The sequence below is a fragment of the Manis pentadactyla genome, chromosome 1, assembly GCF_030020395.1.
Source record: "Manis pentadactyla isolate mManPen7 chromosome 1, mManPen7.hap1, whole genome shotgun sequence".
Lineage (NCBI taxonomy): Eukaryota > Metazoa > Chordata > Mammalia > Pholidota > Manidae > Manis > Manis pentadactyla.
Window position 1 is genome coordinate 168,298,701 of NC_080019.1, and position 16,790 is coordinate 168,315,490.

Below are 16,790 nucleotides of genomic sequence, written 5' to 3' on the forward strand. Positions count from 1 at the left end.
TTCCTGGGGAGTCTATGGCCTGCGCACTAAGAATGCTGGACTAAGGTAGATTCCAGCTTTCACTTTCTTCAAGTTTGTGACAAAGCCAGATTGCTGAGTCAAGGGTGGAGGTAGCAGAAGTCAAACTGTATGTGTGACATGGGTGCACAGATGATCCAGAAGTTCTAGTGAATTTGTTTGCTTTCCTTGCTCCCTTTTTCATGGTACACCTATAGCCTATCACCTGTAGCCTTGATCTGATGGAGAAATTATATAATTACTGCTGCTACATTGCCAACTGATGACTTAACACTGCATATTTCTTTGTTAATGTGATCTGATAACTTTCGGGGACCCCACAAGATTCCCTTTTTTTTATTGTCTTTAGCCTGTCCTGTTGGATCTTTTAGATGCTCCTCGGGTTTGTGTATCCCTCAGGCCCAGAGATGTGATGGAGTAAATGACTGCTTTGATGAAAGTGATGAACTTTTCTGTGGTACGTATTCAGGTTTTACTTTCTTCTGAATAAATAACTTGTCAGAGCCCTTGCTACTGCAGGGGCACATCCTAGGTCTTTGTAGCTGTTATCTATTGCTGCATAACAAAACTTCCTCCAAACTCAGTGGCTTATAGCAATCACCTACTCTGATCATGCCTCTGTGGGTTGTCTGAGATACAACTGATCTAGGCTGGGCTCAGATGGAGGCTCTACTTTAATAGGTGGGTCCTTCTGGGCTTGGTTCTTCCCAGGTTGGGGTCAGACCTAACCCTTGTCACTCTTTCCCTCATTGAGCTAGTGGGCTACCACGGCAGAGATAGATGGAAAGGAGGGGTAAGCAAAACACATGGTTCCTCTACATGAGCCTGGGCTTGCAACTATCAGTCATAGCTAATCATTCACTGAAGCCATAATCAAGGAGCAGGGAAATTTATTCTGCACACTTTGGAGCCATGGAAAGCATGGGGGTGCTTAATACTACTATAGGGAGTGAGGATCTGTGGCTAGCTAATTCACTGAACCATAATCTTAAACATGACAACCCTATTTTAAAGCACAGATCTTTCATCTACACAGAAGCCCAGAATCTGCAGAGAAGAAAACTCTTGCAGCATGCTCCTTTACAGAGCACAGTTGTTATTAATGAAACAATTATTTTTTTAACCTGTACCGTTTGCGATGACAGCACATTGGTAATGACTAAGAGGTGGGGGTATTGAATATTCCTGTTTTGAGCAGAGAATCTCTGTCATGGTTTTTCATTGCTATTGGCACATCTTCCTGAATTTATGTCCAGTTTCAGGGAACAATATGAAAATATTTTCCTTGAAATAAAAATCTCACAATACATTAAATTGTAATTAAATAAGCAAACCTCCATAGTTTAACACATTTTTGCAAAAGCAAAAAGTCAGACCTGACAAACTCAGGAAGTACACCTCATGGGAGGTGTCAGTTTTGAGGAAAACACACTTTTCATCTTATTTAAGTCATCTTAGCCATTGCACTTTTAGGGGGCAGTGCTGGTCACCAGAGGGTCCAGCTGAAGTCTCAGGTTCGTGAGTTTTCTGTTCTCATTCTAGTGACTCTTAAACCTGCCTGCAATGCGAGCTCCTTCAGGCAGCACGACCCTCTCGTGTGTGATGGCTTCAGGGACTGTGAGGATGGCCAGGACGAGCAGAACTGCACGCAGAGTAAGGAAGGGTCCTCTGCACCCAGCTCTTCTAAATCAGAATCGAAGTATCTCTGTTGGGTTAGGGCAAATGACTTGTGCCAATTTTCCCAGGACTTATCAATTTGAGGACTAGAAACCCTCTGGAGTGTGTGTGTGTGTGTGAATAAGGAAAATTGCTTACTTTCTTTCAATTCTCTCAAGACTAAAGCATACCAAGGACCTGATAGAGAGGGACTTGCCAGATACTGTGACATGATACACTCCATTCTAGCCCCTGCAGATCCACACACTGTCCAAGTTGTGAACAAATGTGCTGTAATTCACAAATCTGTCCATTTTTTCCCCCAGGGGTATAAAATATCTGAGTATAGTGTTGATAGTTGCTCAATACTTTTCTTGGAGAAAAAGTCAAAGTAATAACAAAGAGGCCTTAGCCTAAAGTCCTGATACGGCCAAGTGCTTTTCATGTCATGTACACTGGAAGAAAGGAGAATCCACTGGATGGACTGCCAGCAGGTGCACCTGCCTGCTGGCTGGTGACTTCATGGCTTTACCGGGGGGGTTGCTTCATCTCCCTCTCCATGCTTCCGGGGCAGCAAATCCCATTCAGAGGCTAAGCCCTCTTTTGCTAACAGACTTCAGGGTAATTCATGCAAATTTGTTTCTGTGTAGGCAGATCTCTTTGTTCTCTTGTTCATTTTTAGGCATTCCATGCAACAGCAGAACTTTTAAGTGTGGCAATGATATTTGCTTTAGGAAACAAAGTGCAAAATGTGACGGCGCTGTGGATTGTCCCGATGGAAGCGATGAGGCAGGCTGCAGTGAGTAGGAGTACCTTCCATCCTATGCCTTCCCTATGTATTCCCTCCTCAGGTTACCTACTTTTCATTTTCATCCCCTTCTGGGTACAGTCTCCCAGCAGAAGTTGCCACAGACCCAGGGAGGAATAGTAAATATTGGTAAACTGAATCTGAGATGGTTTCTCAAAATTAAAACTCTAGAGTGGATTCTGTCATCTTTATTAATAACATTCATGGGCTAGTTTATTCATTTATTTATTTTCACCTTTTCTTTCTATTTTTATTGAACTATCATTGATATACAGTCTTATATTGGTCTCAAGTATACAATGCAGTGGTTCAACAGTTACCCTTACTATTAAATTCTCACCCTCACTGGCGTAGTTACGACCTATGAACATAGGAAGATGTTACAGAATCATTGACTATATTTTCCATGCTGTACTACTATCCCTGTGTCCCTGTGACTGACTTACATGATGTTTGAGAATTTTTATGCCTTTTTTATTCCCCTCCCCCAACCCCTTCCTCATGGTAACCACTAGTTGCTGCTTAGTATCTATGAGGCAGTCTGCTGCTATTTTGTTCATTTTGTTTTGTTTTGTTTTTATATTCCACAGATAAGTGAAATCATATGGTATTTGTCTTTCTCCACCTGGCTATTTCACTGAGCATAATACCCTCTAGGTCCATCCATGTTGTTGCAAATGGCAGGGTTTCTTTTTTTTATAGTGAATAATAGTCCATTGTGTATATGTATTACATCTTCTTTATCCATTCATCTATTGATGGACACTTAGGTTCCTTCCATATCTTGGCTATTGTAAATAATGCATTGCTAGTATTTATAATGAAAAATTTCATTTTCTAATAATACTAATCAAGAGATAAAATCATAAATAAAGAACCCATGAGAAAAGAAATAGATATTGGAACACAGATGTCTTTGTCCATTATGCTGTATGTCATGATCAGTATCAAGTACTAGTTCTTTCTGTAGCTATGCCTGAGTACAGTAATCTACCATTCGTTATTATTAAAGTGATTTCCAGTCGGCCACGTGGCTACATGGTAATTATGATCCTTATCAATACTTTGGTTTGCACTGGAAAATAATTGCTTTGATAGCTAGTTTTTTTAATAAATGGGTCTTCATTTGTCTTGGGCTTACAAGTTCCCTCCCAAATGCTTTCTCTCACACCAGCACAACTTCAAAAATAGTCTCAATTCTCTCAATTGCATTTGGTACTAATCTTTTCCGCCCTACCTAACAACCTAAACCCCACAGCTGCTGTTCCCATTGGCGCAGCTGTTACTAACAGGACCCCTCCTTCCCTCACATGCAATACTGTATGGAGACTCCTGCATGGCCTGCTTTCAGGAGGGAGGGAGCGGTTTGCTGGCGCTGGTATCAGACAGACCCTCATACTGCCTCTTCTCTAGATAAGCAGGAGCTCTCAGATTGCTTACCTGGTTAGCCAGTTCCCAGACCAGCTCTGAGGCTGACCTGAGGTCTGGTTTTTCTAACAAGTCTGCTTTTAAATCACCCTGCCTTTCCTCTCCTGAAGGCTGCGGCGGGAGTTGGCCCGCACTCCTCCGTGTCACCGGGGGCGCTGACACCCAGGAAGGCGCTTGGCCCTGGCAAGTCAGCCTCCATTTTCTCGGGTCTGCCTACTGCGGGGCTTCAGTCATCTCCAGGGAGTGGCTTCTTTCTGCGGCTCACTGCTTCCACGGAAACAGGTAGGGCACCTTGGTTCTTACCCTCAAGTTCATACTCCCTGTCCACAGGTCATACTTCGGCCGCCAAGCTGTGGGCAGTGAGAGCTCTCTGTTGGAGACATTCAGTTGGTGGGTTTTTTTTTCTTTTTTTGGACACCAGTTGTGTGCCATACATTCTTTATATGTATTATTGATATAAAGAAAACAGAAGACCACAAAGGAACATCAAGAATGAATAGGCTTTTATGAGGCTGAGAAAATAGGATAGGGCTTTCAAGCCAGAGGGATTCTATAGGAATGTGTAGAGAATGTGGATTGTGAGGGTTGGCAGATGGCTGGAACTTGGGGATCCCTCTTTAGAGTGGGAGGAAATTGCACCCAATTTCCAATGTGGTGGGTTGGAGGGTTCCTACACCAAGCAATTCTCTGATACCACCTGGCTGCCCTACAGTTCAACTCAATTTTTATACTATCTCCCTAGAAATAGTGTCACACTGAGCACTTTAAGGACCAGTCTTACACTATTGTCCTCCCCTACTTCAGAGGCCAATTGGAAGTCTAGGTTGTCACCTGTGCTTCTGACTCACCAGCTATAGATTGGAGGTTCCCATGATCTCCTCCTTGGGTTCAGTGAATTTGCTAGAGTGGCTCACAGAACTCAAGAGAAACATTTTACTTATGAGATCACCAGTTTATTATAAAAGGGTATAACTTAGGAACAGCCAGATAGAAGAGATGCATAGAGTGCAGTATGGGGAAGGTCATAGAGCTTCCATGTTCTCTCCAATGGCACCACTCTCTCCAAATCTCTACATGTTCACCGACCTGGAAGCTTTCTGAAGCCTGTCTTTTTGGTTTTTTTATGGAGGCTTCCTTACACAGACATGTTGACTAATGTGGTGGGTTGAAGGGTTCCTACACCACCAAGCAATCACTGACCATTGGCAATGGAGTCAACCTGAAACAGCCCCTCTCCCCTCCCAGAGGTCGGGGGGTGGGACTGAAACTTCCACTCCTCCAGTCACTCGGTGGGCTCTCCTGGTAACCAGGCGGCATCCTTAGGAGCTTTCCAGAAGTCACCTGGTTAATGCAGCACAAGACACCTTTGTTGCTCTCTTCTCTTCTCTTCAAAAGGTTTTGGGAGTCCTGTGCCAGAAATGGGGAGGAAGACCAAATACATGTTTCTTATTATTAGGCACAATATCACAGAGGGGAATCCTGGGAAGGTCCATTAGGGTTGGTGTTGGAAGGGCTCTGTCTGCCTTTACCAGTGAGATTATTTGGGGCAGACACTCTTGCAGTTAGAGGTGAAAGGAAAGCTTAGAAAATAACTTCACTTAAAATATAATCTTATTTGGAGTCTCCTGGATCTTAGGAACAAAAACATACCATTCACTTGTCATTCTGAAATCTTTAAGTGTAGTACTTCAACAAATTCATACAATTGAAGTATTTGCTTCTCCTGAAAACTACAGGATTCATGTTAATGTTTCAAACGGTTATGCTTGTGTGACCATTAGTCTTTTCTGCTATGAAACTGGTCCTATGCTATGTTAAGTTTAGTACCCACTCCCACCCCACTACAGGTCCCCAGTGCCACCCTTGAGATGTCAGCTAAGCTATGGGCCACATTCTTTGGTCTTTGTCCTTTTTTTTCTTCCAAAGCTTCCACATTCTCTTCTTCCCATCAGAGCAAGGCTACTGTGCCCATGGACATAGAAACCTCACATGCAGACTGTAAGACCCTAGGTGACTGTGCAGGGCCACAGGGGTCAGGATTAGAATGCCAGAAGGGCTAATAGGGAGTGGGCCCTTCTGGATGGTCATACCTGGGCCATTAGAGCAGTGATCTTTAAGGCCTCTGGTAGTCTGCAAGAAGGAATTTCATTACATTCCTGCTTATAATACTCTGACTTCTCATCTATCTTGGTATTCATATAATTTGCATTTGGCAAAAGGATTGGCAGACCACTGCCTCAGCAGCCCTGCCTCTCTCCATCAAAGGCATTGTCAGCATGCATAAGGAGAATGTAACAGGTTAATTCCAATCACCGATATCTTGACCTGTGTGTGGTGCATGAAATACTAGTGGCAAGAAAATTTCCAACTTTCTTAGGATGTTGTTGAGGAAATTTCCTGGAACATAGCTATCATTCACTGCCACCCCCTCCCCACTACACCTTACTTCATCTGTGAAGGCTCAGAGAAGCCTCCCTTGCCATGTCTGAGAATACAGCCAGTGACTAAGCTAGGGACCGAAAGTCAGGCCTCCTATTTCTCAGCCTCATCTCTCTGCAGAGTGCATATCTGACCCAAGTATGATTTTTCAAGCCACTGACTTCATGCTTCATTGCTTTTTTTACCAGGCTGCCAGACCCCACACCATGGACTGCTCACCTCGGGATGTATGTGCAGGGGAACGCCAAGTTTACCTCCCCAGTGAAAAGAATTGTGGTCCATGAGTACTACAACAGTCAGACCTTTGACTATGATATTGCCTTGCTACAGCTCAGTGTTGCCTGGCCTGACACTCTGAAACAGCTCATTCAGCCAATATGCATTCCTCCTGCCGGCCAGAAAGTGCACAGTGGGGAGAGGTGCTGGGTGACTGGCTGGGGGCGCAGGCATGAAGCAGGTATGTGCATGAGTGGGTGGTCATGCCCTTCCCCTTCACAGGGTAACAATGTGTGTTGATGTACTGCTTCGCAGTTCATAGACAGGATTTTTGTGAATGGCTTCATTTGAGTCTCCTGACAACTCTGAGAGGTAGAATAGAAGAAGATATTATTATTATTACTGTTTTATGATGTTATCCTCTTAGCCCCAAAGGAAGCAGGACCCACCTCGTAAGGTGGGGTCTATAAGAAAGACAGGATTGGATAGATAGTGTGTGCCCTTTGCAAACTCTGAGCAGCTTGCTAGGTTTTCCAGTATAGAAAGTGACTCCTCCTTATTTTTAGGTTCCCTTTCTTTTTTTCTTTTAACAATTTTTTTATCAAGGTATTATTGATATACGTTCTTATGAAGGTTTCACATAAAAACAATGTGATTATTACATTCACCCATATTATCGAGTCCCCCCACCATGCCCCATTGCAGTCACTGTGCATCAGTGTACTAAGATGTTTTTAGGTTCCCTTTCATCCAAAGAAATGATTAATTTTCCTAAAGAAAAGAAGGGTACACATACACACACACACAGACACACACCCCATACTGTGTCAACTCAGACAACTGTCTGGAGGACTATGCGAGTATGTATGTCCTTCCCAAAGGCAGCTGGCCAAGTGGATTAGAGTGAGGGGCTGAAACCCAACCTTCCTTTAGTTTCCCTTTCCCCACACCTCACACTGCAAATTCAGGCCTGGCAGTTACATCTGCCTAGAACTGGGCAACCCAGAGAGGATGCCTTTGAGCAATTCCTTCCCCAGAGGGGGCATATTTCATATTTTTCATCATGCACAAAGGTCAGACTATTTGGTAGGGAAGTCCCTATGTCTGCCCTGCCAAGGATTATCTGTGATTCATGGTTGTTTCTAAGCATATAGTGAGGGAGAATCCAAAGTTTTGTGAACATCTCCCAATAGGCGAGTGTTTATACTTTCCTGTGATCTCTCCATCATCTCAGACTCCCTTACAGTCATTTCTAAGGGTTTAAGGCAGATAAGTTTTCTGCAGATCTTGAACCTTACCCTTAGCCTCAATTTGATACTCTCTGAAGATCCATGGTGGGCAGCTTCTCAAGTCCTCACCACCTTCATCAGGTCACTGAAGTCATGCTGTTCACCACTAGGCTGGGCCTGCTGAGGTCTCAGGGCCCCGGGGAGGGAAGGCAAACTGCTCGAACACCTATAACCTCTCATGGCCACGGCCTTAATCCATCATGCGTCACAAGAGGAAAGGGCCTACTTGACGAACTTATCATGAAACATGTTCTTTACAAGCGTGGGTGTGTGTTTATTTTTCTGAATCTGAGTCTGTCTTAGAGAGACAGGGTGAAAAGGAAGTGAAAGGGCTGCCACCAAGCTGTTATGGTTTTATGGTTCCTGGGACACTCCCACGTATCAGTCATGCTGCTCCCCGAGGGGTGGGCCTCCTGACCAGTAAGTATGGCAATAGCTCTCGCTGACTCACAGTCCTACCAAAGGCAGGGAGTACATGGTGAAGGAGCGTCGCACAGCCGCTCAGATGACCGAGTCAGACGTTAGGTCTGAATCCTGCTGTTACTTGCTAGTTTTGCACCATTGGGCAAGGCCTTCAACCTCCTAAGCTTCCATTTCTTCATCAGCAAAATGGGAGTCATAAAAGAATTTACCTCAAAATATTGTTATGAGGATAAAAAATGTGAGTAAATTGTCTAAGAAGACCCTAAGTAAGTATAATCATTATGATGATTTCTACATCCCATGCGTTTTCCAGATAATAAAGGCTCCCCAGTTTTGCAGCAAGCAGAGGTAGAGCTCTTCGACCAAACCCTCTGTGTTTCCACCTATGGAATCATCACTTCGCGGATGCTCTGTGCAGGCGTCCTGTCGGGCAAGAGAGATGCTTGCAGAGTAAGTCATCTCCCCTTTCCTTTGCTTAATGTGTTGTACTTCTCACATATGTTTTCACATTTCATCTACACAGCAGTGGCAAATGAGGAGGTCTGAAAATTCCCTTAATTCAGGTATGAATTGTAATCCAGTTGTCTAAGATCAGGGAAAAGTGGTTAAATAATTGGGTCTATAAAACTCAACTTTTTGGACCCTGTGTATTTTCCTCCAATGTATAGGAAACAAGATCAGCATTTATCATTCTGCCATGATTTTCTTATAACCCAAAACTAAAGAACATAGGAACACACCACACACACACACACACACACACACAGTGTTTCAGAACATTCTGTTTCCTTAGCAGGAAATATACCTTCTGAAATAACACAGGTTTTATCCACTTAAAGAAAGAGCAATGGGAGAGGTGACAGAGGACACCCATCTATGTGCCTCTGGGCAGGTCTCCTGAGTGGCAGATTTGGAAGTCACCTTTGGGAGGACATTCCTCTGAGCCTCACATTCCAGTCTATGCAGATATCTATATGATTGCCAAGAAGGGAACAGATAACTTAGAGGATGAGGAAGGCACTGGGAGCTGTTCCCCCATCTCTCTACAACCTTAGCCACGATGCCACAAAAACTTGTCTTATATTAATAATGACTTCTATCTTCTGAGCCCCTGTTTTGTGGCAACAACTATACTAGGTCTTATATATAAATTCATTCAAATCAATCTTTCATCCCCATTTTACAGAATAGGAAACTGTGGCACAAAGAGGATAGGTCAATTATGCAAAGTCACACAGCTAGTAAGTAAATGTCTGAGCTTGGATTTGAACATTTATTATCTCTTTAATGCTAAAGCTACTAGCTTTGGGTCTTCCTGTAGCTAGTCAGTTACAGAGTCCTGTTCCTGATAGCCACCAGCATATACAGGTTAAATCAGATTTAATAGAGTTGGTGTGGCAACCATTAAAATAAGAAGAACCCAGTTTCTCTACTAGTCTGAATTTAGCCAATCAAGTTTAGAATTGTGGGGGTGGGATACAGGGGCAAATTTGGGATCTTTGCCTGAGTAAATCACAGCCTTACCTATTTCCCAAATAGAAAAATAAAATGCAGGTATTGTAATTTAAAGTATGAAAATTGTAGGGAGTATGTTTAAATGTTGAATTGTTTTGAGTGTTTGCTTTGTGGTGTAGGGTGATTTGTCTGTGACAGCTATTAGCCAGTGATCCTCAGAGTTGCTTCACTGCACCTGGCTGACTTAGTAGGTCTCTTTTTCTTTTTCTCTTGGAACCATGAAGAGCCACTGAATTTGCATGGCCCAGGCTTCAAGGTCAACCTTTAAGAAAACCATTGCTCATAAGGTTGTTTTCAGGAGTAAATGACCCAAAACAGTGATTCACACATAGCTCACACTAAATGTTAGCCATTATTATTATTACGACTACTACTAATATCGAGGTTTATTCTTTGTTTGGGGTATGTGAGAGTTGTTTCCCCTACAAAAATATTCTAATGTTACTCTTGGCCCAAAGAATCAGGTTTCTTATGATGAGTGAAGTTTTTGATGTCAGGAGGAATATTTCTTAAAATGACATTAGAAGTTTCACATTATTTCTTGACACTTCCCCATATGCATAATAATTAGCCAAGCAAAAACTTGTCCAAATAGGAGCTTTGAATACAGTCCATTAGACACATTAATGACAAAATTGATGATCATGGAACAAATGTACTTCATACTCACATTATCTTCTTATGTAGGGAGATTCGGGTGGACCTTTATCTTGTCGAAGAAAAAGTGATGGAAAATGGATTTTGACTGGCATTGTTAGCTGGGGACATGGATGTGGAAGACCAAACTTTCCTGGTGTTTACACGAGGGTGTCAAACTTTGTTCCCTGGATTCATAAATATGTCCCTTCTCTTTTGTAATAGTACAAGTTAGATTTTTTTACTGCTATTTATTCTTTAAAAAGAAATGCAGTAATTGTCAATAAAATGAGACACAATACTTTTCTTCTGTAAATTTCAGATTACATACATTGATATTAAATGAAATACAGAGAAATTAATATGCATTTTATTCCATGAAAAATTGCCTCAAGGATATAGCTGTATTCATTCTTAAGCATCAAAGGGCTATTGATTCAGGAATGGAAGAAATGTAATGTTATGAATTAAGACTGTTATGAGACTTTAAATAAGATAAGAAATGGGTGAGATGCTTAAGAATTCATACTTTTATTTATGTTCCTATTCATAGATATTTATAAGGATTTGGCAAATCTAGTTTATTGAAATAGAAATTCCATTAAGAAAATGCCTGTTCTGGCAGAGAAAGACAAATACCAAATGATTTCACTCATGTGGAGTATAAGAACAAAGAAAAACTGAAGGAACAAAACAGCAGCAGAATTACAGAACCCAAGAATGGACTAACAGTTACCAAAGGGAAAGGGACTGGGGAGGATGGGAGGGAAGGGAGGGACAAGGGTGGGGAAAAACAAAGGGGGCATTATGATTAGCATGTATAATGTGTGGGGGGCATGTGGAGGGCTGTTCAACACAGAGAAGACAAGTAGTGATTCTACAACATCTTACTACACTGATGGACAGTGACTGTAATGGGGTTTGTTGGGGGGGACTTGGTGAAGGGGGGACTCTAGTAAACAATGTTCTTCATGTAATTGTAGATTAATGATAACAACAAAAAAAAGCCTGTTCTTCAGTGTTCTAATTAAATTAAATGTACAAAAATGTCCTCTTCACAAATGCAGATAAAACTAATTCAGATATTGACAGAGAAAGTCCCTATATTGTTGCTTTTCAATCTAATTTTGTCTAAAAAAATCATAGATGTCTTCAGCCATGGAACATGGTAATACTGTGTACAGCAAAACCAATCAACCAATCAACACAACTGACAGTAATTTTCTAAAATGACAGAATGAAGCATCATAGATTGAAAACACTTACACAGAGGACTTAAGGAATTTGTGGCAAGACTGGTCAGCAGTTGAAAGACAAGGGAATTTTTGGATAATTGTTTTGCAAGTGAAAAATTCCAGAAATATCATCATCTGGCTTCTTGTTATTTTATAAAACTCCAATAATCAATACTCTTTTCTTTTCAGGGCTTTATAATATCGACCATAATTGTAAACCTATAGTTCATGTCAACACATCATACATATTGATTTATGTTGTTTGGATTCAGAGGGTTTCATACAATCTCAGAATAATCTCTTCTCAGTATCACCACATAGGTGAAAAGAGCAGAAAGGAGAATTATATCATTTGTTTTTCCTGGGACAAGTCAAAGGAGTAATAACAATGCTATTTCTAATGAAGATGGTTTTCACTGATAAACTAGGTGGAGAAAGACAAGTACCAAATGACTTCACTCATTTGTGGAGTATGAAAACAAAACAAACCTGAAGGAACAAAATAGCAGCAGACCCACAGACACTGAGAAGGGACTAATGGTTATCAAAGGCGAGGGGTTGGGGAAGGTAGATGGGCGGGAGAGATAAGGGGATTAAGGGCACTATAATTTGCAATCACAATATAGATAGGTCACAGGGAAGGCAGTACACCACGGAGAAAATAAGTAGTGACTCTATAGCATCTTACTACGCTGATAGACGGTGACTGCAACGGCAGGGGTGAAGACTTGATAATATGGATGAATGTTGAAGTCACAGTGTTGTTCATGTGAAACCTTCATAAAATTGTATATCAGTGATACAAAATTAAAAAAATGAAAACAAAAAAGAAAATTATTTTCACTGGACCTCAGAAAATTCTAATGTAGCAGCAAAAGGCAGCATCTCCTGGAGCAGATAGAAAGACTGAAATGTGCATATGATTTCCCTGAGATTGTAAAATTTACCAGTTCACACAACAATTTTGATTTGTTAAAAGACTGTTTCCCTCAGATAAAGTATAAAATATTTTAGTGATACCTTTCTGAATAGGTCCCTGAGGCTTCAATTAACTGGTTACAGCATGTGCAATTCAGAGAGCCAAGTGTACCACTTAATGCACCAAGTAGGTTGAGACTTAGCTACTGAATCCACTGTATAGAAGAGCCAATTCTGCTGACAGTTCTTGAAACCTGAAGTTTATTTTGCCTGGTATTGCTATGACCTAAGTACAAGATGAATTGTACTTTTTGCTTTGATCATTTCTAAGGAGAAGTTTTGCTATTCAATAAAACCTTCCATAAGTTTGTGATCTCAGTTAGGGGATGGAGGAGGGCTAGCATGATCTATTAGATTCATCACAGGAATTTTTCAAACCATGCATGCATGCTGCCACTCTAAACACTTGCTTGTGCTAATGAGAGTGTACCATGTTCCTCAGCAGTGCAGGAGTAGGGAAAAGGTTGAGAAACAACAACCTGATTTACTTGACTATGTCAGGCCAAGATGCCTTTAGAACTGGAATGATGTGACAATATCCTCTTCATTCTTGCAAAGGTGTGAATAGAGGTGAATCCCAAGACTGGTTTAGTCAGAAGAGTGGAATGACTTCCATTAACTAAGATAGGAGTATTTCTATGCAAAAGACCATTAGGGAGAATTTCTAAAGACTCATGCTCTCCTTCACAGTGCCTTGAAAACTGCAAAATGAAATATCGCAAGCCAACCAACCAAGTATATCTTAGTTGTTAGGGTGACATAATTGCTGATGTTCAGAATGGTATTGCTTACCATTGGACAATATGTGGGTAAAAACTTGTATTTTCAAGAGACACAGAACTATTTGAAGGTGATAGGATGCTTTGGTACTTTGGCGAATGCACTTTGACAATGATACTTTATTTTTTGGTTTACATGATAACCAGTTGGGAAATTATTTACTCTTAAAGGAGATATAGATAGAAGAGCAAGTACTATGACAAGAAAAACAAAGTAGAAAATCTTATACTGGTCAGCAAGTCTGAGAGAAAGTATGTTTCAATTTCTTAATGTTATTTACATTTGACTCCTTGAACATACTAAAGCAATTGAGTCAATAATAATTTTAAGTGATATTAAAAAGGACTATTTGTGCAAGAACAGTACACTTTTATAAAGCATGTTTAAATAACTATTTATGAAAGAACAAAACCTTTTAAAAAGCTACCCCTATAGAAATAGATTTTGAAGAAATTGAAAAAAACAAATATAGGTAGAATTTGGTTCTTCATTCACAAATCCTTAACCCTCATCAAGAATTGTATAAACTAAATTGACCTTAATTTCATTAAGAATTGTTTAACCTAAACATGGTTCTACCTCAAGGAAGAAACACCTCTTTCTAACTAATTCTAAATCCTTAGTTTGGATTCAAACTGGTGGGATCAAAAAAGTCTTCAAGTAGTGGTTGGGACACTCATCTACATTCTAGGTCAGCTGTCTGTAGATTAAGAAATTTGCAGTTACCAGAAATCAGGAACAGGTTATATGTAGGGATTTCAGGTAATACTGGGATGTGTCAGAAAGTGTTAGTGATTGAGAAAATGTGACAGGACAGGAACACAACTCAATATTGGAAGAAATATATTGAATGAAGGGTTATTGCTGGCTGCTAAGGGTTGGGGGTGGCTGGGCATTAGTTATAAACATACTTATAATCATGGAAAGTAAGGGAATATTTACTGAGACTCTGCTACTTGTCAGGCACAGGAATAAATGCTTTACTTCAATTACTTTTAATTAATTAAATCCTCCTAACTTTACTGGGTAAGATTCATTTCACCATGAGGAAGGAAGTGCATAGACATTAAACAACTTTCCCCAAAACACCCAGATAGTAAAAGTCCTAACTCTGGCTGTCTTCAATACCTATACTACCACAGGAATTCTAACTGTACAGGATTAGGCTTATAGAATTCTGGAAATGCATCCTTGTCTAGATTAGAGAATATGTAAATCTTGTTTCACAGTACCCAGAAGGCATTAGGAGATCTGGTTTAGAGTGTGCTTATGATAGAGAACAGTAGCTTTTTGATCCTCTGGGGGAATGAAAGAGATTTTAGGTATCAGTTCATGGAGAAATCAGGCTCAGAAGAGAGCTACAATTCATCTGCCATGACAGAGGGAAGCTCCCATTGAGACTTGGCTCCTGCAATCAAATGAGGGAGCTGTGGGAAAGGTTTCCTGGGCCCTAGGTAAAGATGGGGGTTAGGTTTGAGAGGTCTTGGTGCTTCTTGTTAAGGTCTGAACACATGGGCCTATCAAGCCATCATTGCTGAGAATATCGTTAAAGTTAATCAACACTTAATAGGGGGTACTGTGCTGGATCAAGAGTTAATTACTGGGAATAAATAGAAACTTAAAGGAGTTTAAACAACAAAGGAGACAGACAAGAAAAAAGACTGCCGCTCAATTTTGAAGTTAGCCATTCTGGCCTCCTGATTTTCAGAAAGTAAAAGTCAGTGGGCTCCAGTCTCAGGTCTTTGTCCTGGAGTTCCTTCTTCATTCAAGATGTGTACATCTAATTCCCCTTCCACCTTTAACTTTTTGTTCAAATTTCAATTTTTTAAAAATTGAGGTACAACTGGCATTTATATTGATATTATGTTAGTTTCAGGTATAAAGCATAGTGACTCAATATTTGTATAAAATGATCCCTGTAATAAGTCTAGTTAACATCCATCACCATACACAGTTACAAGGTTTTTTTCCTCATGATGAGAACTTTTAAAATCTACTCTCTTAACAAGTTTCAAATATGCAATTCAGTATTATTAACTACAGTCACCATGCTGTACATTATACCCCAAGGGCTTAGTTATGTCACCTTCTCAAGGTGTAAGTTGATTGATCACCTTTTTATAATCACAACTCCACCATCTACCAACCTTCTCCACTCCAGCCTCTGCTCTACTTTTTACCTACAGCACACATCATCTAATATCCTAGCAATGTTATTTATTATGTTTCTTTTTCCTTTTTTAATATGAGCCTCTCAATGACAGTGGTTTTGTTTTATTTAGCAATCTCTTCAGTCATATCTCAAGCACCCAGAAGAATGCTTAATACATAGCAAGCACCCAATACTACTTGCTGAATTGAATTGGACTTAATATGTGACATACCACAGTTTTGATGTGTATTGGTAGCAGAAAAGACTGTGGATAACTTTTGGTGGAGAAGGAGATCAGGGAAAGTTTAATGGGAAAAATATGTTTCAGCTAGGATTTAGGGTGAACAGGAGTTTTCCTGAGGTAAGTGGCCTGGGCTGGGAGGACAAACATTTCAAACAGAGGAAGTGTATATGCAAAGTAGTAGGCATGGCAACAGAAAGGATAGGTAAGGGCCAGCCCAGAAGGGGGATCCGGTCAGACGAGAGGGGTTTCCTGACTACTGAATGTCGAAGAAGGAGGACTAGATGTCAGTTGTTGTGGGAAAGGCAGACATGCAGGTTCCTCTTATCTGCATCCCAGATTCATCCTCTGCTCTGAGCCGCATGAGCTGACGCCCTGTTTCCACCACCAGTTCCCAAGGGGAGTCACTGGCAGGACATTGGTAGGTGGAGTGGTCCAAGTATTTTATTCCTCTCTGCTTCCTCCCTTCTGGGCTGTAGTCCTGGCAGTGACTGCAACTTTTTGTGACTACAGATCCTATCAGGAGGACCCTCCTTGCCTCCAGTTCTTAATCAGGCTCCCATCCCTTTTAGCCTCAGGGTGCCGATGGCTGTCTACTGTTGCTAATCCTTGGGTGCCTCAACAGTCCTTCTTAGTTCCCTTAACACTGTTCCTTCATCTCAAAGTCTCTTCCAAAATCCCAGCTCAGACTGCAGCCTAATTTCTGCAGGATCTGCCTGTTAGAGCATAGAGCAGAAGTCAGTCTAGACCAGCAGCTGAGCACCCACCTTAGTATGACCCCATCCAGCAGGCAGATGGAATGCAAAGTCCAGGTGATCTGGTAGCAGGCAAGAGAGCCAGAACTCCAGTATCTAAGCAGTGTCTGAACAGTAGACATTGAAGGTGCCAGATTTTTGGACTCAAGTCAACATCTTCTGCAGTGGAGCTTATATGTGTCTTGTCTACACCTCAAACTGGTCTCAATATGTGTGTGTTG

At 41.1% G+C, this 16,790-nt stretch overlaps 1 protein-coding gene across 1 annotated transcript in view; it reads left to right on the forward strand.

Moving 5' to 3' along the window:
- The window catches only part of TMPRSS7 (transmembrane serine protease 7), a 34,212-nt gene extending 23,215 nt beyond the window's left edge, over nucleotides 1–10,997 (forward strand). The window contains exons 12-18 of the mRNA XM_036933112.2: nucleotides 368–475; nucleotides 1,561–1,671; nucleotides 2,357–2,473; nucleotides 4,021–4,192; nucleotides 6,538–6,806; nucleotides 8,591–8,727; nucleotides 10,480–10,997. Coding sequence (XP_036789007.2) covers nucleotides 368–475; nucleotides 1,561–1,671; nucleotides 2,357–2,473; nucleotides 4,021–4,192; nucleotides 6,538–6,806; nucleotides 8,591–8,727; nucleotides 10,480–10,650 — 1,085 coding nt within the window. The 3' untranslated portion in view covers nucleotides 10,651–10,997. The remainder of the gene's footprint in view (nucleotides 1–367; nucleotides 476–1,560; nucleotides 1,672–2,356; nucleotides 2,474–4,020; nucleotides 4,193–6,537; nucleotides 6,807–8,590; nucleotides 8,728–10,479) is intronic.
- The last annotated feature ends 5,793 nt before the right edge of the window (nucleotides 10,998–16,790 follow it).